The sequence below is a fragment of the Pezoporus occidentalis genome, unplaced genomic scaffold (genome assembly GCF_034315485.1).
Source record: "Pezoporus occidentalis ecotype Australia unplaced genomic scaffold, CSIRO_AGI_Poc_V1 ctg45, whole genome shotgun sequence".
Classification (NCBI taxonomy): domain Eukaryota; kingdom Metazoa; phylum Chordata; class Aves; order Psittaciformes; family Psittacidae; genus Pezoporus; species Pezoporus occidentalis.
The window spans coordinates 2,802,386-2,826,956 of NW_026915780.1; the positions used below are offsets into that span (position 1 = coordinate 2,802,386).

At 44.0% G+C, this 24,571-nt stretch overlaps 1 protein-coding gene across 2 annotated transcripts in view; it reads right to left on the reverse strand.

Moving 5' to 3' along the window:
* The window catches only part of DOCK1 (dedicator of cytokinesis 1), a 315,311-nt gene that overhangs the window by 72,972 nt on the left and 217,768 nt on the right, over positions 1 to 24,571 (reverse strand). For both annotated transcript variants that reach the window (XM_062635214.1, XM_062635213.1), the window contains exons 30-33: positions 19,959 to 20,037; positions 19,188 to 19,288; positions 15,309 to 15,367; positions 7,989 to 8,137 (exon numbers count right to left, since the gene is read on the reverse strand). In XM_062635214.1, coding sequence (XP_062491198.1) covers positions 7,989 to 8,137; positions 15,309 to 15,367; positions 19,188 to 19,288; positions 19,959 to 20,037 — 388 coding nt within the window. The remainder of the gene's footprint in view (positions 1 to 7,988; positions 8,138 to 15,308; positions 15,368 to 19,187; positions 19,289 to 19,958; positions 20,038 to 24,571) is intronic.

The window sequence follows — 24,571 nt, forward strand, 5'->3', positions numbered from 1 at the left end:
GGCAGAAATTCACATTGGCAAGAGGGATTTGCTTGTGGCAATGCCAAGATACTCCTCTTCGCTGGGAGAACTCAACCACTGAACATCTTAGGCTCCACAGCAGTAACATAGAAGTCCACAGTCAAAGCCAAGACTGTATTTTTTCTCCCTTTCCAAGTCTCCATGTTCTTCTCAGCATTGACTGCAGTAATGTTCACCTCATTCCCTACCTCCATGTGAAGCTCCAGGCCGTTTGTCCTCTGCCTTCGAGTTGGGAGATTTATTTTTCTCAGTACCTGGCAGCCCACAGAATGGTGTTACAAAGAGAGGAACAACATCTCTGCTCTGAGCTCAGTGACTACAAGCTATCACAACGAATAACAGCAGAAGTCCTGCTCACCTACCACTCAGAGCAAATTGAGGATCCAGACTAACATGTACAAGTCGACAGAACCGTGAGGTGTCAGGAAACCTGAGCTACACATTGCACCAAGTGTAAAGCAATAAAACCAAGTCCCAAGCAACAGATATTCCCTCTTAAAGCAATTTTTGTTATTGTGCGTGAGTGTTTCAACCCCCTAAACCTCAGATTAAATCATTCCAAAGGTGCTCTTCTGCTCCTCAAATAATCCATGGAATCACAGAAACACCGAGTGGAAGAGACCTCCAAGGTCATTTCATCCAGGGGACGCAGGATTATTGCCAACAACAGATCAACCGCAGCTTGCTTAGCCAAGTCCTGAACACCTCCATGGATGGATGACTACACAGCCCCTCTGGATAACCTGTTCCACTCCCTCGCTGCTTGCCTTGCGAAGACATGAATGAAAAGTGAAGTGGAATAAGGCTTTGAATACAACGAACCTATTATCCCAGGATTGACAGGGAAATGAGGAAAGGAAGAATAATGCAAATCCGCCTCCTCCACGAAGCAAACACAAGCTGAAGCACGTTCCCGTAGTACAAGGACGTGTCAAGTAAAACACTGAAGCAACACAATGATGAAACAGAGAAGTCACAAAATTCATGTTCTTTAATGAGACCAGACCGAAATTGACTTTCTAGAGCAATGTGAAAAATGACACTCGCTGCCAGCATGAGCCCTTTAGGTGATACATTTTCTTAGCAAGAGATTACTCAGACAAAGAAGAGCAATTACATTTGTCATAGAGGATCTTCAGCATCTTCCTGATACCTGTTTCACTCAGACTTCTGTGAATCTAGGCTTTGATGGGCCATCTCCCTAACGGCCCTCTTGGGTCAGAGCTAGACTTGCGGAATTTCAGGGGTTTTAAGGACTATTAAGAATATCTTTGCTCTTCAATCATTCTTGATACTTCCCAAGGCATCGGTGTGACGCAGGTCATGCAAGTCAGATGACTAAATGGTATTTAACACAGTTAAAATTCCTTCTGCAGGCTTCTACAGAAGAACAGTTCATCAACACAAGTTGAAGGCTATGGTCCACAATGGGAGCCCTGGAACTGACCAACCTTTGCCATCCAGAGCGACCTTGAATGCTTGAGAGGTGAGCAATGCCAGCCTCATGAACTTCAACAAAACCAAGTGCAAGGTCCTACACCTGGGTCAGAGCAATCCCAGGCACAGCTATAGGTTTGAGAAGAGATTCAGAGCAGCTCAAGGAGAAGGACTTGGGGGTGTTGGTTGATGAGAAACTGAACATGAGCTGGCTTCAGTGTGCGCTCGCAGCCCAGAAAGCAACTGTATCCTGGGCTGCATCAAAAGGAGTGTGACCAGCAGGTCCGAGGTGATCCTGCCCCTCTGCTCTGCTCTTGAGAGACCTCACCTGGAGCATTGTGTGCAGTTCTGGTGTCCTCAGCATAAAAAGGACATGGAGCTGTTGGAACAAGTCCAGAGGAGGCCACGAGGATGATCAGGGACTGGAGCACCTCCTGTATGGAGACAGGCTGAGGAAGTTGGGGTTGTTCAGCCTGGAGAAGAGAAGCTGCGTGGAGACCTCAGAGCAGCCTTCCAGTATCTGAAGGGGGCCTATAGGGATGCTGGGGAGGGACTCTTCATTAGGGACTGTAGTGACAGGACAAGGGGTAACGGGTTCAAACTGAAACAGGGGAAGTTTAGATTGGATCTAAGGAGGAAATTCTTTCCTGTGAGGGTGGTGAGGCACTGGAATGGGTTGCCCAGGGAGGTTGTGAATGCTCCATCCCTGGCAGTGTTCAAGACCAGGTTGTATGGGGCTTGGAGCAACGTGCTCTAGTGTGAGGCGTCACTTCCCACGGCAGGGAGTTGGAACTAGGGCAGCTTTAAGGTTCCTTCCAACACAAACCGTTCCATGGTTCTATGATTCTAAGCTAATAGCTCTGGGACAGGTCATCTGACATCTGTTGATAAAGCCACAAATTTTGCTTTTAAACTTTTTAAGTGCATACAGTAGCACAAAGCAGGCCTGCAATTACTGTGATGGAATTTCCTCTCAAGCGAAGAAGCCCCAGGTACTCAATATTTATGTTATACAGCCAGTGACACTTGCTGAGGCTCTTTGTGAAGGCTTAGAGGGTGCATCTGGCACCATCACTGAGTTAGAATCATATCCTTCAGTGAAAGCTTGAGGGGTGATGTTAGGAAGATTACAGGAAATTATTACCAACTCTCCCTTGCAGCTGATCAAGATCTCAGCTTCTCTTTAGGACGTGTGATTGAACAGAAGCAAAGATTATATCCACCACTTCATCTGTCTGTTACCATCTCCCATCCAGGGAAAATAAATCAATGTAAGCTATCCAGCATCTTCAAGTGTCAGCTCAACTAATCCCTTTTGGGTTTAGGTTTACCTCAAGTGTGGTCAGGGTATATTTGCAGCACTGACTGACAATTTAATCTAGCTGCAGATGAGGAGGACTTTCAACCCTCCAAGCTGCTATAAATCTGTTTTGATATGGGATAATAATGAATTTGCCGTATAAAATGCAAGTGACAGATAACAGCACTCGAAATTAGTCCTAATGCAGAAATAGCACACAATCCTGGAAAACTTTCTTCAAAAGCTGCTGTGAAAATCAGTGCCAATTCCCAAGAGTTTCATCTCTTCCCTTTCCTGTTTTCCACAGCATTCTAGTAGGCAAACAGCTCTGGTGGCCATTTAATAGTAGGTGCTTTTGGAGGTCTCTTATGCATTGCCTGTCCCTATTGCTCTTCAGGTGGCACAAGGGGATAATCCTGATAGTTTCCAAAAGGCTGGGTTTTTTTTACCGTGAGGGTGGGAAAACACTGGCAGGGGATGCCCAGAGAGGTGGAGGATGTGCCATCCCTGGAACCATTCAAGGCCAGGCTGGATGTGGTTCTGGGCAACCTGATGCAGTTGAAGATGTCCCTGCTTATTGCAGGGGGTTGGACTGGATGAGCTTCCAAGGTCCCTTCCAATCCAAACCTGTCTGTGATTCTATGACTCTAGTTCCAACCCCTGCCACGGGCAGGGACACCTTCCACTGGAGCAGCTTGCTCCAAGCCCCTGTGTCCAACCTGGCCTTGAACACTGCCAGGGATGGGGCAGCCACAGCTTCTCTGGGCACCCTGTGCCAGCGCCTCAGCACCCTCACAGGGAAGAGCTTCTGCCTAAGAGCTCATCTCAGTCTCTCCTTGGGCAGGTTAAAGCCATTCCCCTTGGCCTGTCCCTACAGGCCCTTGTCCAAAGCCCCTCTCCAGGTTTATTGTTAAATGTTAGAAATGAATTTAAAAGATCTATTCTTAATTTCTTCTGTCTTTACTCGTTGAATTCTCTTCACAATGGAACACCAGCTAGAGGTACTTCAGTTGCACCCATTGTCTTATTTTAGTATCATATGCATTATGCATTCATTTATTATGCATTCCTATATGATTCTGCATTATGCACTCATTGCTTATGCATTCCCATATCATTTTTCTATCTTTTTGGCTATGGCTCTTTTATGCTAAGTGCCATTCCCATTTGCAGAAAGCAGGACAGATGTGTTGCGTTTTGGGGGCTCTTTCCTCAGATCATTACTTTTACAGAACTCCTTACTCTACCAGGGTGAGAACACATGCTGGAACTTGCATGCTTATACACTGATGCTAACAGCACCAGACACTGATGATTCTCCTTGGTAATGCAGTTCAGCCTGAAAACCAGACATATGGGACTTCTAATTTCTTCTTGCTCATTACTGCAGAGTCGGGGGGAACACCTTCTCAATTTTACTTTGAAGGGTAAGGATCCTTCCTTCCCACTTGATAGGAAATGGAATTATGTCAGGGAAGAGGCTGGGGTAGTGCTTCTGACTCAATCCCTTACCTTATTTTGTTAGTAGGGGTTTTTGGCTCCTAAAGTAAACTACTTCTAACAGCATGTACCAGTTTAGTTAAAAGAAATCATACTGTGAGGCAGTGCCATGAGATAGGAAGAACCTACCCAACACCTCCCACTGCCTCCTCCACGTTCTCTTTTGTACCAGTTCCTGCACTGGCACCTTTCTACGAAGAGGTTCAACTCAAAAGAAGCAGAACATCCCATCAGCAATGACACGGGTCCAGAAAAGGGAAGTTAGAAGTTTTGGATAGGCAAACAACAGGAGTGCTCATAGGAAACGGAGCCAGAACAAGTGACAGCAGGGAGCAAGAGGCAGCAAAATCAGGAGGTTGAAGTTTTTATGCTCTGAGTTCCACAGTTCAGCTGGATGATTGTTTCATGATGAACTTTCTCTCCTGCTGTCACCACGGGATCCATCACATTCACCTGACCAGGCCTTGAACAATCAAACCAATTCTCTTTCATCGCTCCTGGGGCTCTGCCATATTCCCTTTGATCTGGAGGGCTCACTAGCGAAACAGGCAAACGGAATAAAGCAGAGTGGAGCAGGAGGCATCTTTTTCTATGGGGAAGCTTTGGTCCCACACTGACTTTAGAATTGGATTCATGCTTTGAGGTACAGGCTACTTTGAAGCCTTATATGGGCTTCAAAGCACCTTAAGAGGGAGAGAACAGAAATGGGCAACTCCAGCTTTTAATTCAGTCGGCCTTTAATTTGTGCTGCAAAAACGAAGGGAATTACCTTCGGTTTTGCCCAGGAAGAACAGAAATCCCCATTCTGTGTGTTACCGGTTTCACCAGGCAAACCAACCCATCCTGCAACTCAAACCACCCTAGGGAAAGCTGGGTGCTTATTACCCAAACCATCGCAGCACTGAAGTTGTGCAGAAAATTCAACTTCCTCCCCCCAAAGCATCTGCTGGAGAAGTGGAGCCAATCTAAACCCTTGTTGATGTGACTAATAAGGTTAGATAATTGGATTTCTGGCAGATTTAGTTTAACAGCAGCCAACCATTCAATTTGGAAGTTCTCTTTGAAAGCCAGGCTGGACAATAATAATTGGTAGTTCCATATAGACAACATAATGCAGTGCATTACACCGACACATTAAGTATGAAAGCTTGCCTAGCTACTGCTAATACTAACACAAATTATTGTACATCTATGTCTATCACTTAAGCATAAAAGAGACAAAAAGAGCCAGAAACTAGAGGCCAGGCAGACCCACTTCTGTTCCCAAGGAAACTACAGAGCAAGCCCTCATGAAAGCTATTTTCTGGTACACAAAGGGAGAGAAGGTGACTGGGAAAAGCCAATATGGATTTACTAAGGGTAAACCACATCTGAGCAACCAGATTGCCTCCTGTGATGAAACTATCTGCTGAGTGGGTGATGAGCTGTGGTTGTCTCGATCTTAGCAATGGGCTTGAGAGTCTCCCAAGCATACTTGACGAGTTGGTAAGATATGGACTGGATAGACAGAGTAAGAGATAAGTGTAAAAAGGGATCTCAAAGGGTGATGGTTTAATAACTCTGACAGTCTAAAAGACAGCCAACGAGAAGCTGTAGAGTTTAAGGAAGAGAAATGTCAAGTCCTGAACCTGGGATGGCATAGTTGCAAGCAACAGTATAAGATGCTCTGATGGAAGAACCTGGTAGACAGCAAGCTGAGCATGAAGAAGCAGTGTGCCCCTTTACTTGCACTTCTTGCACCAAGAAGAGTACAGCTAGAAGATCAACATGATTATTCCACTTGCTGATCCATGGCTGGAATACTGCCTCCGGCTTTGGTTCCCCCAGCTGAAGATAGGCACTGCCAAATTGGAGATGGTCTAATGGAGAGCCAACAACATGAGCAGAGTGTTGGAGAACCCGGCCCAAAGGATGGGTAAAAGAACTGGGTTTGTTCAGCCTATAGAAAAGCAGACTCAAGCCTTCCAACACCTAAAAGGTGGTTATAGAGGAGATGGAGTTACTCAGTTTACAAAGATGCACAGTGACAACACAAGCAGCAACAGGCTCAAGTTGATTCAGGGGAATTCCACCTGGATCTAAGAAGAAAAGACATAAACATTGGAACAGGTCACTGGAAATACTTAATACTGAGCTTCAGATGGCCCCGATACCCCAATTTAAGGCCCGGTTTGGACCAGATGACTACCAGAGGTCCCATCCAACCTAGACTTCTCTATAATTCTCTGCTTTTTACAAGCTGTGATCGTCATTGCTCCAAACCCAATCTGAGCTACTCGGCAAACTACACAGCTACATTATCTGCAAAACTGTAAATGGACAGATTGATTATTCCCTGTCAGACCTAACTGTTCACTCCAAATGGGCTGAAAACCAGTTTATTACCTCTGCATCTGTCGCATCAATGCTATGTCCATAAAGAAAGAAGCTATACTGACATAAGAAATATATGCTGAGTACCTACAATCCAAGACATCTCTGACTTTAGCGTGAGCCATTTTTCTTCTCAAAAGACAAAAAGGATTTGTGTGAAATATTTAAGACATTCATTTATTAAAATCACCCAACTCTTCCCCACAAAGCTGCTCTCCTTCTGTCAAGAAAACACAGGGTCATAAATTCAGCTATAAAGTTACCCTCGGATTTTTCATGATCCATATAATTGTACAACTAAAAAATGACAAGCAACAAAAGAGAGCAGCTGACAGGAGACTGTTTAAATGGCTTCCCAGTGAGCATTTCAATCTTTACACTAGCATCAGAGCCAAGCATAAGAAGGAATGAGGATGCAGTAATTGGATGGATCCAAAACACAGTTCACAACTTTTCCAGACACATTCCAGCACAAAACAAATCAAAGTAATAAAGCTGATGCCATTCCCCTTGCTTAAGTCTCTCCATGCAGATATTCATTTACTCTGGCTACAGATTTATTAAGAGCTGGTTATGAATAATGGTTCACAAAAAAAGTATGGAAAAGGAGAAGATTTTTCATCCAAGAAAGGAAACTGCCAATAGAAAGGGAATAAAATAAACAACACACGTCAAACCTGGTTGTAATATTCACAAGGTGATATAATGAACTGGCAGACATTCCACATTGCAAAGGACCTACAGGGCTTATAGCATAACACTACCTGGCCTAACCACTCTTATACTCAATCCATAGGGCAAAGTTCCTAAGGAAAGAAGGTCAAGTGAATGATGTCAGGGAAGATTCTTTCACCCCACTTGCCTCTCAGAAGTTGATGCTAGCAGGGTAAGATTGTGTGTGCTTATCCAAGGCCTTCCCTCTGCATGGTAAAATGAAATAGAATAAAAATACTACGTGTGTTAGGCTTTGCAGGGCCTGTGCAGCATAAAGAGTATCAAAATGACAAGATACCAGGGTTGAGACACTCGTACAGGTTGTCATTTCTTTTGCCACGTTATCAGGCTTCCTTTATGTCCAATTTAACTCTGAAGCAGACTGCTTCTCTGAGTCACAGGGACAATTTCAGACATCTGTTTTTGCTCTCCTTTTGTATCATACCAAAAGGTTTCATCTTCTTCATGCAAACACCTCCTTGCAGAAGAATTTAAGAGCAAGAAATGAAAAGCTCTATAGTCACTCAAGGGTTACACAAAGTAAGCAAATCCATAATTATATCAAATAACAAATTCGTACGTTTTGTCAAAGAACAAGCAAATCTCTCTTACAAACTTTAGGTATCTGCAGGTTACTGCTTACCATCTGGAAGCTTCTCGTAGAATGGAATTCACACTGCATCATGTCAAAGAAGATTGGGATTGTAGCTTTCCGGAGCTCGGTTTCAGGGATGAGTGTCATTTCTAAGATAGGTCCCACCATTTCTGGGATGAACTTGATTTTATGCTGACCTTTAAGAGAACAGAGGCATTTTCAAGTTAACGAACAGCCACTCTGATAGAAGATAACAGTTATAAAAGCTGTATCGGTAAGGGTTCATAGCATTAGAAAGTAGTTTGCAAGATCTAACTCCTGAAACCCATATTATTATTTATGCCATAAGAGGTGAAGGATGTGGTATGTATAAACCCAAACTAACATCAGTTGCTGCATCCATAGCCAAGCTGCGACTGCCAGATTTTCCACAAAGAACCCATATTTGCTCACATATATTAAGCTCCAAGGGATTTTATTAAATACAACTTCTGGTTGGCAGAGAAGGAGGCTAAAAGGCATCACTTGTACTAACTTATTTAGACTGCTGTATCTTCTGCAGCGTACAAAATGTTCTCTGTGTCACTCCATCAAAGCGTCACCACGAGTGCATACTTACACAGCCTCGAGACACGAAGCTACATCTTACCAAGCCAACAATACATCTTTTTCCCTTGAGAGCAAACCTGATATCACATTTATCTTCCCAAGAGAAATATGCAGCTTGCCTGACCCTCCCTGCTACGTTCTGCATGCATGGAACAGAAATCAAACCTTAGCAGGAATATGGCACCTAAGAAATACTGGTTAAAATCATCCAGTTACTGTTCATATTAATAGCTAAAGGGAGAGGATGCAGGTTATACGTTCTGCAAGTTATCTGTTAAATAACTCCATGCAAAGATGCTGGTGTAGAGAAGCGGAGCACAGCACTGGAAAGCCATGGAATCAACTAGATTGGAAAAGACCTTTGAGATCATCAAGTCCAACCGTTCCCCAGCACTGCCAAGGGCACCACTAAACCACATCACTGAGGGCCTCGTCTATATGGGCAAAAGACTTGATGGCAGGAGGTTAGAAATTACAACTACATGCCCCTCTCAACAAGAGGCTGGGATCCATTTGGACCTCACCACATAACTGGTGATGTTTCTCACAAATAGAATTAATGGATATGTACAATCGGTCCATGCATCCAGTGCTGTGGTTCAGAACAGACTTCTTAAGGGCTCATTTAAGGAGCCCTCAGCCTCCCCCATTACAAGACTGGTTTCCCATTGCACTTACCAGTGGTATGGGCCAGCAACAGACTTTAACTCATTTATATTCCACTGCACTACACCAGTGCGGCGGCAACCGTGCAAGTCTAATTAGTAGTCACACTTCTGGCCACAACTAACATAAATCTCAACAAATGTAATCAAGACAAAATCCTCCCCTAACAAAACACGCGACTTTTTATAGAAGAAATAATTTGAGTTACTTGATTTGGCAAACTTCAGAATCCTATTAGCATTAGCAATCCTATTAGGGCAAATTAATACTCAACTAAGACTGCTGCTTTGCATGATGCTGCAATGCTGGCTGTTGGGGGGGGGGGGAATATCAAGTGAGAGGTATAAAGCTTTTCCCTGTCTCTTTTACAAGTGTCATTACATTCGGCCCCTCCGGTGGCAGTTTTCTTGTCTTACTGCCTGAAAAGTGTCCAGAGTCAGTATTTCAGAGAGCAAATAATGGTGACAAAACTTGTTCACCAGGCACAGATTTAATGTCGCAAAGCTCTCCGTGTGCCACGGTGGGTTTTTCCATTGCTTCGAGCACAGGGATTCCCTAGGAAAAGTAAATGGCATCTTTTGAACTTGAGATGAGAAAAACAGCGAGGTCCCAAAAGATTCTTTTTAAAGCTTTGATCCCATTCCCTTTTCCCTGGGCCATAAAAACTTCTTGGGCAAAAAGGGAGGCACAGGAGACTTGCACTCACAAGACGTGACAGGTTCTGCCCCTGGTCGGGGCAATCCCCAGCACAAACACAGGACGGGCAGAGACCGGATGGAGCAGTCCTGAGGACAGACTTGGGGGTGTTGCTTGATGAGGTGCTCCCCATGACCCGGCTTCAGTGTGTGCTTGAGCCCAGAAGCCGCCTATGTTGTGGGCTGCACCCCCAGAGCGTGAGCAGCAGCTCAGGGAGGGGATCCTGCCCCTCTGCTGTGCTCTGGGGAGATCCCCCCTGTAGCCCTGATCCAGCTCTGGGGCAGCAGCACAAGAGGGACCTGGAGCTGTTGGAGCGAGGCCAGAGGAGGCCACGGAGATGCTGCGAGGGCTGGAGCAGCTCTGCTCTGGAGCCAGGCTGAGAGAGCTGGGCTGGGGCAGCCTGGACAAGAGAAGGCTCCTGAAGGGGAGACCTGAGAGCAGCTCCAGTGCCTGAAGGGGCTGCAGGAAAGCTGGAGAGGGGCTTGGGACAAGGGATGTAGGGACAGGCCAAGGGGAATGGCTTTAACCTGCCAGAGGGGAGACTGAGCTGAGCTCTTAGGCAGAAGCTCTTCCCTGTCAGGGTGCTGAGGCGCTGGCACAGGGTGCCCAGAGAAGCTGTGGCTGCCCCATCCCTGGCAGTGTTCAAGGCCAGGTTGGACACAGGGGCTTGGAGCAAGCTGCTCCAGTGGAAGGGGTCCCTGCCCGTGGCAGGGGCTGGAGCTGGAGGAGCTTTAAGGTCCCTTCCAACACAAACCAGGCTGGGATTTCATGATTCTAGGAGCTGATGCAATGACAAAGGCACAGAGAGCCACAGAGCTCAGATCTGTTGTGTCCACCAGCACCTCCAGCAATGAGTTTACTCCTGATCTTGCAGGATCCAGTCGGCAGGAGCCACCCCCCTGCCCATGAACCAATACTACATGCACTCAGTCTTCTTGTTCAGCAGCTGCTTGTATTTATTAGTGGAGCTGCCTTGCAAGTAATCAACAACAGAGCTTTTAAATCAAAGAGGACAGAGAGCTCCTCTGCATATGAAATTCAGAATGACTGGGGGGGAATAGAAACGTGAGTTATGAGCAGGAAGTATTGAAATCACTGGTACGTTGTACTGCGAAATAACCCCTCGTCGGCTGTTTGAAACCCACTGAGCCCTTCGTGCTGTCTGGAGGGTCTGTGCATCGCTCCCATTGGATTTACACAGCCTGGCTGCAGGGAAAAACATGGGAATGACCTGGCTGCTTGGGATGCAAAGCACTCGCCCTGCAGCACTGCCCAGAGCTGCTCCTGCTGCGGGCATGGGGCCGGGGAAGGCAGTGACCATGAGAAGACAGGGCAGCACAGACTGACAAGTTAAGCCATCTCCATTGGTTTTCTACATCAAACATACATGAGGAGTAACCTGGAGAAAGGCTCTGCCCACTGACTGGGTGATACAGGAGAGAGCCCTGCGACTGTGTGCATCATCGCATCGTCCCTGTCATGCTACCGTGTGATGATGCACACACACAGGTTTGCTGTGATGACGGGATCCAGGGTGACGTTGTGACACGAAAGAAAGCATGAGAGCAAACCACGGATGGCAAAGGCCTTCCCCTGGCACCATAGGGCATCCATCCAGCTGCCTGTCACAGGCAGCGCTCTCGGATAAACAACCCAACAATGAATTCGCCTTGGTTTTGTTTTCCCTGGGATTGTGGGAGCTCCCACGCAGAGATCGGAAACCTGACAAGACAACGTGGAGGAAAAGGGAGGATTCTCTGCTGAAAACAAAACTGTGCAGCTGCTTTAAGAACCACAGGCAAAACAAGGAGCCTTTTGAACATGCAAAGCCTTCCCCTTGCTGCCGCTTCTGCCCTGCTGTGAGACGTGGGAGCAGTCTCGGGGAGCACAACAGGAGCAGACCTCATTATGCAAACCAAACCAAGGTGCTTGCTTTAGTGGATAACGCGTGATTTTCATTTCCCAGGTCCTCCTAATTTAAATATGGGCTCCAAAACCCCCTGAATAATGTGCCAGCAAACCACACCTCTCGCTTGGGTCAGCTCTGAACATGCACGATTAATTCAGAGAGTGTTATCTGCAATGACTTCTATTTATACAGCACTCCAAGTTCAGGTCTATTTTGAACGCTGGCTTTCCCTCCCACATTATTGTCTCTGTCAGGACACCTTTCCTGACGTCAAGCACGGGAGGTCAGCACCAGCGACCGCTCCACTTCATCTTTAGGAGTTGATGCTGAGGCACTGGCACAGGGTGCCCGGAGAAGCTGTGGCTGCCCCATCCCTGGCAGTGCTCAAGGCCAGGTTGGACACAGGGGCTTGGAGCAAGCTGCTCTAGTGGAAGGGGTCCCTGCCCGTGGCAGGGGTTGGAGCTGGGTGAGCTTTAAGGCCCCTTTAACCCAAATCATTCCATGGTTCTATGAATTTTCCCTTTCCATCTCCTTTTGGCAGGTTCAGATGTCCACAATAAAGGCAATGTTTTCCGAGCTGGCTTTCCCTGACCAACCTTAGCACGAGGATATTATTTTAAATGTCACTGCAATTTCTTTAACATATAACTGCTGAAGCCATTAACCACTGAAAACTGGTACACACGACCTAGTGTCAAACTGTGTTCTGTGTATGCTAAATCTCATCACAGAACGCTTTAAAAGCGTGTTGTTTGAGTTCCTACATTTTCAAGACAGAGGCCACAGCTTGCTTTATGCTTCTCTGGTACTCAGTGTCTCACCAAGGTCTATGGAGCCCCAGCTCTAACAAAGCAGTGACTCAAAAGAACACATTATTGTAAAGTTTAGGTTGTGATATGGAAGGGAAAAAGCCTATAAAGACTGATAGACACTGGGTTTGGTGCATCTAAGAGAAGAAAAGCCTTGCAGTGCTTCCAGAGAGGCACCAGAACAAGGGGCTTCGCACGCTGGGACAAGGCTCCCCAGAGCCATCCCTGCTGCTGCTGCATCACAGCACTCAAATCTAAAGCCTCCACAACCCAACTGAGCAGGGATAGCTCCAACTAGGATTTAAACAGAAAACCCATCAGGCTGGATCTGTAGTACGTGGTTGACTGTTTAAAACAAGAATCATATTCCTAAATCACAGGTACCTAAAGTGTGTGCGCACCACTAGCTCATGTTGCTCCCCACTGTACATGCTCTTGTTTGCCTCCTTATAAAGGCAGGATATCAATATTGCAGCCACTACTGCATCAGGAACACAGAGACAAGCAAACAGTTGTAGAATATGAATTCTACTATTTAATTCCAGAAAATAAATTACATTCTTAACTGTGCACTTTAGCTGGAGGACTGTTGTGTTCCTGACTGGGGAGTTTTAACTCAGCGGGCATTATACATTAATCATGGTATTTATGAACAAAAAACTGATGAGACTAAATATTAATTTTTGAGGCTTATCCATAGCCTTCAATACATAAATCAAAAGTCAGGGTTGCTTGGCTTCATCGTATCTTACGCACAATGGCACAGGCGTAGAGACGAGATGCCCAAGCATGTTCAAGAATTAGAGATTTTCACTTCTGATTTTGTTTCTGGAGATAGACCTTCATAATTTGATCAATGCAGTGCAACTTCTAAGGTAAAAGTGTCAAGCACTCCCCAGTCCATTCCCTTGCAGTGGCAAGTCAGAATTCCTTCTTAATTGATGCTGTGACACACATGAGACTGGTGAGGAGCCAGAAGTTAAACATAAAGCAGCACGGACTATGTGTAGTAAAAGAAGATGAGAAAGAGCAAGCTGCTCATTATAAGAAGTACAAAGGCTGCCTTGGATTGGGGTCCTGCCTCCGGTTTACCTTTCTCCTGCAGCTTTTGCTGGGCAGAGTAGCAATTTTCTGCCTTCCAACATGTGAGATTTCAGCCTTAATGATCCCGACCACTTACAGAATCACAGCTATTCGCGCTAGAGGAGGTCACGGAGTCACCTACCTGGGTAATCTCAGTTTATAAAACCTCCATTCAAAAGCAAAGGCTTTCATGACTGCACAGAAAGAAATATTGAGTAAAACACCCCTCCTTGTGCCAATCGATTCCCAAAACTCCAGAGGAAATTATTATCAGCTTCCTCTTGATGGTGAAAACCTGAAGCAACTAAACACCCTGTCCACGGGTCAGCAGTAGTAAGAAGCACAATGCACTCCACAGCCCCTAGCCTGAATAACATAGCCTCAGGTAAGAGCAGCCAGATGGATAACTATGTATGCAAACCTCTCTACTTTCAGGCCAGTAAATTCTGGGAAAAGCTTAAGGATCCAAAGCTGCTCAAGGAATTATAAAGGTAACAGAAGAATGTAAGCATCATGGAACAGGGAAGGATGAAGCTAATTACTAACAGAGAGGCTGCGCCCCGAGCGGGATGACACAGCATCAGGCATGATCCTGATTTTATTATCTGTCTGTCAAGTCACATATCAGCTGTCCTACGCTTTAATCTGCTCTCCAGATACTTAATTCACCAAAGATGCCTCTAATAAAAAGTGAACTCGGCTGCCCTCAGAAGCCTTTTCTCATCATTCTGGCAGAGCAGATGCAAACTCCATGATAAGAAACTCTTCTGAACCTTTGCATTCCTTTCCCTTACACACGCTGAATTGCCTTCCAGTTTCAGGCACAGCCGTTCAGGATGAGATAGAAGTGAAGTGTCAAACACATTTATTTGTGAACTTTTGACAGAACTCAGAAGAGCTGAAGTGTCTCTGCTGTTAAGCTCAGGAAAATGCAATCTGGCAGATGAGTACACTCAGGTCATTGCAAATACCCCATTTCTCATATAGTTCAATCCCCATGTAGATCGTTTATACCCACAGAACAGCATAGACACAATAGAGTCCGATAGTCCTGATTCACCTACGAACTCCAGGACGTCCGAGTTCCCATTTCTGACTGATCAACCTGTGTCAATGTTGCAGCCAAACATCAGAATCTAAGCAGAATTCCCAGGTTAAGTTACCGATATCCCTTGGCAGAATCTCCAGCTTAAGTTACTGATAACCTTTGGGTACGTTCATTTTGCTACAGTCCCAGTTCCAGCACCCATCCACACGGATGTGTGTGTTCATATCTATGTGTATACATATATGTGTGCACATCTATTTTTAAGCAGGACAAATCAACAGGCACCATCATAACCATTTCTTTTTATTCAGCATGAGGCTGAATACCACGATACCCAGAAGATACTGATACGTTGACTACAGTTATGTATCTTTCCAGATGGTGAAAGAAGTGTGCAGAGGTGCCTTTATTTCTACAATCACCTGCTTTTTAAATGCCTTCTTGAAGCCTACTGTTATTTTGAGGGAAAGCAAGTTCACTTCACCTCTACCTTGGTTTATACAAACACTGAGTGAAAGCATTAAGCAATAGGTGCTCAGGCTACTTACCCAGATTGTACCACATGTCCCTGATTTCAAACCCGATCTGCCTTCTCATATCACCGTACCTTACAAAAGAAAACAAAACCACCATTAAAAGGGGAAATAAAATCTATTACCAATGAGCAGAAACATTAAAGTTTCAAAATCTGATCAGCAAAGATACTTGAAATTACAGAAGAGGTTCTGCAAATTCAACTCAAAGTAATAAGACGATCCACGTTCCCTCACCAACTCAGCTATGCGCCTGTAGACACCATAGGTTCCCTGTTACAAAGGGATGAGATAGACTGAATCAACTTCTGCTCCTTGGCTTATGATTTTCTCATTCATAAGACCCCAGATTTCAATTTCTCCAACAATACTTATCAGAGGGAGAACACACACAAACCTTCACCCATGCAAAAGCCATCGTTGCCATCTTTTCAGGTTACCTAACCCTCCTTTGGGTCAGGTTACCTAACCACCCCTAACGGGTGGTTACAGACATTAACTGTGAGCATCATCTATTTTCAAGTGGTAATGGCTGGAGGGAGTGCAACAGAGAGCTGCATGGCCTAAAGGTATGTTTTATTTTTATACACCCTCTTAGCATAGCACTGTCCTAAAAAAGACACAAGGAACATCTTGTGACATCTTGTACCTTCACGGCCAAAATGCACTGAAAGTTTCTATGTTCCAATGGGATTTTGTGTCCCAGACCAAAATGTGGTGAGACGCTGCCATCCCTGGCAGTGCTCAAGGCCAGGTTGGACACAGGGGCTTGGAGCAAGCTGCTCTAGTGGAAGGTGTCCCTGCCCGTGGCAGGGGTTGGGACTGGATGAGCTTTAAGGTCCCTTCCAACACAAACCTTTCTATGATGATGACAATGATGAAGGTCGCTTCCGACCCAAACCAGCCTGGGGCACCAATGTCACAGAGATCCCATCAATGTTGGTTTTATATCCCACTCCCTCTCTGCATTAATACCAGGAAAGCTTAATGAATGGAAAACATCCCATTGCCTTCATTAAGGACAGGATCAGAACCATAATGAGCTCCAAGAACGTATTTGCTGCACAGAATATTTGTATGTTAAAGATGATTACTTAAATAACAAGAGGATCAAAATGGCAATCTCTGGCAACCTGTGGGATATCTGGGGGCTAATAGATACCCTGTCATTAAGATGGATTTAGGAGATTCTTCTGCATCATTAAAAATTAACTAATGCTTAAATGCAATGTTTAGCAAAACCTACAAATTACAATAATTATATTTTAATTATTAAATATTTGATATATTAATTGAAATATGCCCTTAAAAAGATGGGTGAGTGTGATACTGAATTAACTGCTTCATTACAGCCCTTTGGCACAGAACTGGTAGGGGTTATAAAATAAAAGCAATAAAAGCTAGCACTCCAGCCCATACATTTATTGCATCTTGAAGAATTTATGGCCTTGATTTCTGTCGCCAAACCACGATTAATCTGAAAATAACAACTTGTAAACAGAGTTTTACAATTTAGCAAACTTCATTAAGTAACCACTTCCAATGACTTCATCTATTTACTTATATTAGCATTGAGAAATGTCTGTTGATTCCGTGCATCTCTTCAGCAAGATATAATGTTTGCTTTAATAGAAAGATCATTAGGAGAAAATGTCTGTCTAAGGTTCCTGTCCTCACAAAGAGGCAATATCAGTCCACAGATGTATGTGACAGTAATTTCCAGCTCAGGTGTTGGTTTTATGTTCAGGTCAGGAGTCTGATCTGAACTAAAACACTACTGTAGGTGCAAACCAGCATCGGATCAACAGCAGCCACAGCTGATCCCTCTGCTTGGTAACTGATTGGAGTGATGTGCCTTTTGCAAGTATCCTTTACTTTCTGAATTACCACAGAGAACTTGCATCATTGGCCAAATCTTGCACAAAACCATTTTCTTTCACAGATTCTAAATCTAATGAAAAACAAACTGACCTTGATTTCCTTCTGCAGACTCAAAGCTATGTTATTTATGACTCTGGTAACTAAGGGTGGCCTTCAAGAAACCTGGAGAGGGGCTTTGGCCAAGGGCCTGTAGGGACAGGCCAAGGGGAATGGCTTTAACCTGCCTGAGGGGAGACTGAGATGAGCTCTGAGGCAGAAGCTCTTCCCTGTGAGGGTGCTGAGGCGCTGGCACAGGGTGCCCAGAGAAGCTGTGGCTGCCCCATCCCTGGCAGTGTTCAAGGCCAGGTTGGACACAGGGGCTTGGAGCAAGCTGCTCTAGTGGAAGGGGTCCCTGCCTGTGGCAGGGGTTGGAACTGGATGAGCTTTGAGGTCCTTTCCAACCCAAACCATCCTATGGTTCTATGATTCTATGGTATGTATAACACAAGTGCAGAAACCTGAGCTCTGCTTGACATTACTTCTTCACTGAACTTGTAAATATTCCCTTTTCATCAAGGAAGCCCCACGAGTCCTTGGTACATGAATTAAATCACATAGTGCTTAAAAATTCTGTTTCAACACTCAGGTAAAGCACAACTTCCAAAGGCAGCACCTCAAAACTCACAATGGCTTGGAGAAGTTGGAAGGGCAAAACTTAGCTGCCAAAAAACCAGGATGAGGCATCGAGCTGTACCTTTTCTGGACAAAGCCTGCAACCCACACAGTTAAAGGAAAAAGCTTTAAAAATCACATGTCACTTCAGCAGTGATAAAATCATATTGTTATCACTGTGATTTCTCTCATCATCATAATATACAAAAAGCTTTGAATTTAGAAGGTGATGTTAATCAAAATGCATCTGTTTTCTCTCTATATAAGATTCTGGGCAACCTGATCTAATTGAAGATGTCCCTACTCATTGCAGCAGGTTGGACTGGATGACCTTTGAAGGTCCCTTCCAACTCAAACTATTCTATGATTCTATAAGGACCCTGATAAATATATATATATATATATTTATATATATGTACAGGGAATCACAGCTTAAAAACTTCCCATTTTTGTGCATTGATTGCAGTAACCTGATTGACTTCTGTTTAAAGTCGGGTTGGACGGGGCTTGGAGCAACCTGGTCTAGTGGAAGATGCCCCAGCCCGTGGCAGGGAGTAGGAACTGGATGAGCTTTAAGGTCCTTTCCAACCCGAAACAGTCTGGTATTCCATGATCCTATGGCTATGGGAAGAAGCTGCTTTTGCAGGCGCTCTTACAAATATTAGGACACAGAAACTCGGTGTTTGAAAACACATAATGGGCTTTTTTCAGTGCTCAGTGTTTAGTTAGTTAATCATAAGCTCCAGTACATTGAAACCCCAATGACATTTAGGCAAATACATACATTAAGAGAGTCAGGCTCCACTCTTATTTCCAGTCCTTTTTCTCTTGACAGCTTTCGTTTGCTGTGGGCTCTGAATAGGAACTGGGTAGTTCAAGCTCCCTGTTGGAGGGAGGCAATGTAATCCCTTTTAGCCAGGGAAGCATACAAGTCTGCAGCTACACAAACCCATTCTTGAGGGATATCACAAGGAAACTGTCTGTAGTTACAAAAATTCCCTCTAAAAGGCCGTTAGGGATTAAGCACTAAAGAGCCCACGTAAAATGAGATTAGAATAAGCACACAGCTAAAGTGATTTAAAAATTCACTTTGATAATATGTTAATACTCCTAAAAAGCCTTGACTTTATGAGCATCCTGCGGTATAAAATACTGTCTTCATCAGTAATGAATCATGTAATTTAGATCTTGATTCAAGGGTAGAAATGCACATGCAATACTTGATTCATGGTTTTAAAACCAACCTTTCATTATGCCATGATTGCATCTCAATTTGAATGGGTTTAGCTAAGAAATTAAACTAAAGTTATGTTAATAGAGCTCAAGTTCTTGTCCGTGATTTAGATGATGAATAGGACTTACTTGTTAAGTATTTTTGCTCTTTTAGCACTTGAGAAATTCTCCAGTTGTAAAGACTCTTGGGTGAGAAAAGCAACAGCCAGGTGGAAGTAGTTGTTCCAAAGCTGAAAGCCCCCAAAATGACAAGAACAGATACCGTTAATTCTCTGAAACGTTCTGCACACCTACAAACCAACTTTAAACTACCTAAATTATGCACATAAATATGTCAAGGAGAAAAGAGCAGACACCACCGAGACGGTGCTTCCTGATGTATTCTTAGTACATCTCCTCGGCGTGTTTACATTTCCATGAAACATTTCCCATCTACAGATCCTCATCGATTGTGCTTGGATGATTCAAGGAAAATTAAATGTGAATATATAATAAGAGAGACACAAATGAAGGATCCTGAGCAAGTGACCTAAATTCTCTCTCATATGTTGTGTCTCAGGCTCCACGTTTGAGGCATTAATTCTCCTAAATCATGTGGTGAAGAAAAGGGGAGAACACCCCTTTTTTGCTGTTCCCGAAGGAAAGGAGAAGTTTTCCGTGATGCTTTGGGTAAGACTTGATGCTCTTCTACTCTATCACTCTATGATGCTCTTCTAGGACACGACACACAAGTGGATTGTATGTACCGGTGAAGACTGAAATGACTTTACCGGGCTAACAGGTCAACCTGGGGTTCACCACGATGTGTACATAACACCCCCAGATTACACATTGAGGGTAGAAACTTAGTCCAACATTAACATTAGTCCCCAAGACACCCGGGTTTGCTTTTTTCCTTACCTGTAACTCAAAGTTGGTTTGATCAAGAAATTTCTTGTTCAGCATATCTGCATACTGATTAATTGCTCGCAGGAAGACTCTGAAAGATCAAGAGAAAGGGCCATCATTACACACTTCTTCTGTGGCACCTTTGTACATTTGCCATCCCAATTAGGCAGAACTCTGTCTGGGAAGTGAAACTTGTAGCTGATACTTGAGCAGCAGTGTGATCTCACTGTGGGTAAGTGTACAGAATTATATGTAGATGTTCTCCAAATTAATCAAGTAAATTAGCATATGCAGAAACACAAGGAATTGCTTTGGATAAAATCACTTGTCTTTAAAATACCTTGTGATAATCAAAAGATCATTAAAAATTCAGTTTATTAGAAAAAGTACAGAGGCTTCTAAAGTGACAACATAGTGGTGTTGTATCTAACTTAGACCTGTTTTCAAATGGAAACACGGGAGATTTAGATTAGATATTAGGAAGGAGTTCTTCCCTGTGAGGGTGCTGAGGCGCTGGCACAGGGTGCCCAGAGAAGCTGTGGCTGCCCCATCCCTGGCAGTGTTCAAGGCCAGGTTGGACACAGGGGCTTGGAGCAAGCTGCTCTAGTGGAAGGGGTCCCTGCCCGTGGCAGGGGTTGGAACTGGAGGAGCTTTAAGCTCCCTCCCAACCCAAACCACTCTGGGATTCTGTGATTCCAGACCTGTAACTGGCTGTATTTTCTCTTGCAGGTCAAGCAGAACATGTTCTTAAACACGAGGCAAACGCTGTTTTACTTATGGCACAGTAAAATGTAGGAACCCCGTTGAAGGACAATCTCCAAAACACTGCTCACTGCTCTACTTCTAAGATGCTAATTTAGTAGCCCGTGTATTTCAAAAAGTGATGCTCCTTAAATTTGCAATAGGAGTTGGCTTGACAAGCTTTAAAAAGAAAACCAAACGGTACAGTAGAAGTAGGTCACTGCATATTCATGGTGCTGAACAGTAAACATATTATTCTTCAGTACCCTCATCTCCATTGTCAAAATAAACATTAGATTCCTCCTGAAAACTTCCAATGTATGCAATGAAAGTGCCAGCTAATGCCCAGACAAATGAGCTTGTCTTTGGAGCAGACTGTGGCGGATATTTATATCTCCTCAAAGTCCCAGCAACGGTAAAGACTACTCAGAACACGTCCTACTTCCCCCCACCCGTAGCAGTTTTTAAGGAGAGAGTTCACTGTTGAATGCAAAATAACCAAGTTTAATCTTCCTACAGGCTGACAATAAAATATCAGGTTTATTTAAAACAAACCACAGGAGGCAGTCAGAAAGGTCTTTTACTGAATTTAAGGTACCGAGTGTTCTCTCTGGAAAAAAAACCCTAATATTTAGCTAAATGTTTGGTAACCCAAGAGAAATGAAACATGGGCACCAGGATGCCATGAGAGATTATTTGTGTATACTAAGTTAAGAAAAGAAGGCAAAAATTGGATGCCACTGTGATGTATCTGTACTATAAAGTCAGATCAGCCCCACATTAGTGTGCTGGAGAAAGAATGTAGCCAAATGTGAAAAATGAAATGGGAATTCTAAGAGAAAATGCCAAAGAAAATTGAGGAGGTTAAAGAATATATAAAATACGTGTAGGTATACAGACATCCATGCATGTCACAATATCACTCTTTACATCTAAGAGTCATTATATATATTTATACCTAAGAAGTCATCCAGCCGATGCAGAGATGCATCTCAGGCACAGTACATCTGTGCATTTGTCAGTGCATACATTTGGAAACAACTTCATTAAGATCCTTTATAAATGAGATGAATTTAGCACACACACTACTACACTGCAGATATGTGTATTTTAGATCTATGACTCAATTACTGAGTTGTAGCATACACTGAGATTGAAACCGAAGTTATCCATGTACCCAGGGTATCAACAGTTTGATAGATAGACTTATACCCTGGTTTGTTTTGTGGTTATAAAGTCTGATAATACTCCAAGATTCCTAACTCTTCCTCGAAGAATTAGTAATTTAACATAGCAGGAAGTGCCATCTCCTTGCCTTACCAAGATAAAATCAGTTCCAACACAGGGAGGATTATGCCTACAATTTAATTACGTTGCCTCCAGACATGACTGTAATGTATTCAATCTACTCCATCTAATTAAGCTTTGGAACAATCTCATTACTTTATATACCATTATTTTCCTTTCAATTGTAACTCTAATTTTTGCCCTGTATTAATCCTAACGAATCCCAACAAAGAAAAATAATGCAGGATCTACTGTACATGCCAACTGCAAAAGGACCACGGCACAGCACATCTGTGAAGCTGCAGCTGTAATTAAACACCACCACCATCCCCTCAAAGCCCATGCGCCAATGTGCTACCTCTTTCATCTGGCTGCTTTTGGAAGGTTCCTCCCAACTTCCTACGGAAGAACATCAAAACAGACACAAATTTAAGCGCTGATTTTTGAATTATTCAAACCCCATTTTAATTTGGATTTGATTTGATGATACACTCAATCCTTCTGCTACTCGATGAAGCACTTCCTTATCTATGTTAGCGAAGGAAGCCCAGGTCTTATTCCAGTGCACGTCAACAGAACAATGTTTTTATTATAACAGTGCATCTTGGGTTCAGCCTTAAACAGGGAAGATTTAGGTTGGATATAAGGAAGAAATGCTTTACTGTGAGGGTGCTGAGGCGCTGGCACAGGCTGCCCAAGGAAGCTGTGGCTGCCCCATCCCTGGCAGTGTTCAAGGCCAGGTTGGACACAGGGGCTTGGAGCAAGCTGCTCTAGTGGAAGGTGTCCCTGCCCGTGGCAGGGGGTTGGAACCAGATGAGCTTTAAGGCCCCTTCCAACACAAACCATTCTATGATTCTACAGTAGCAGAGAGGTGTGAGATAAGAAGAGCAGTAAGTATTTCGAGCAGGAGTATTCAAGCACCATCCTGTGACTTAGTTGCAATTCAATGAAAAAGAATCAGGGCAGCAGTAGGACAGCAGGGTTGGCATTGCCTGTTGTGGTAGGACACTCAGCCATATGGTTAATCAGACAGACATAAAGATGGCTATCCTGAAGTGAGCATTTGGGTAGCAAAGCATTGTGCTCGATGAATTCTTGGCTGCAATCTAGGGAGTGGTACATTAAACCTGTGGTAACAACTGGTGACTCCTGAACATAAAAATGGGTCAGGTTTATTCCCAAATAAAATTCAAAAGAGCAGACAAATTCCATGAATATTCCAGGTATTGTTTTGATCTTCTTCCTCCTCCCAGGCAGGTGCTGACAACATCCAGTAAGTTGACTATCACAGTTAGAGAAACTGAAAAAACCCCTCATGGAAATGTGGCTCTTCAGAATAGGCAGCATTAACCCAAACACATCGGTTCTGTACTGAAGAATAAGCTAAAACATGTAAGGACGAAAGATGTATTTGGACAACACTGGACCAACAGACAAGGAATCAAAACTATCTCCTGTGCTCTGACGGAGAACACCAGTCTTCAATGAGACACTTTACCTCGTTGTAATTAATATTGAAGGTTAGCTACCAGTTGCACGTGCATAAAAAGAAGTGCTTTTCTTGAAGCTCTGTTTCAGTTAACAAAAGAATGTATTATCTACATCAGGAAAAGCCATAGAAGTTAAACCTTGAGAAAGAGAGAAGTTCAGAGACTGGAAGTGATCACAATGTGCTCCGCTGCAGTGTCAGAATGTCACACACGGCAACAAAATCTAATGTTAATATGTTGGAATAGGTTTGTTAGACAAAAGACTTTATCAACCCAATTGAAAGAAGGAAATTAGCATTTCCTATGATGTGACTGGAATAGAAGGAATATGATTAGAGAAGGAAATCACTTCAGGATACGCGAGGGACAAATGACCATTGCTAAAGGGTAAGTATCTATCCACCAACAAAATTAACACCCTGGATGGATGAGGTTTATGTGTGCTGAGCCCCTGGGATGAGTGATGCTGGGGACGGCACCCAAGTGCCATCAGGAGCTTTCTGTTGTAGTTAGGTCCTTTGAGGTAGGGACTGGGTTCTTACTCTGTCTTTAGATGGCTTCTATCACCATAAGGTACATGAGGAACATGGCAGTGTTCAAGGCCAGGTTGGACAGAGCCTTGGGTGACATGGTCTAGCGGAAGGCATCTCTGCCCATGGCAGGGGGGTGGAACTAGATCTTAAAGTCCTTACCAACCCTAATAATGCTATGATTCTAGGATTCTATGGGGTCTTAACACTATCAGCAGGATTTCTTGGGATTTTATCCCTGTTCATGTGTTTCCTGGTAAGACACCTTTATTGGCTCTTCATAAGGGCAGAAGAAATAATGAATTCCACAAACACATAGTGGAATATTCTTATCTACTTAGCCCTGGCAACGCCTTGGCTGGAATATTGTTCAGTTGAAGTCACCACGTATCAAGAATGACACCAGAGGGCTCAGGTGAGAGAAGCAAGAGGACAGGAGATGCAGAAAACCATGGCACAGCTTAGACACTAGGAGATACTTTGTGATGCTAAGGATGGGTCATGAAGAGCTGAAGTGCTCAAGAAAACAAACCCCCAAACCAGGTTAAGCAAATATCTGCGATCTGTTTGGCCATCA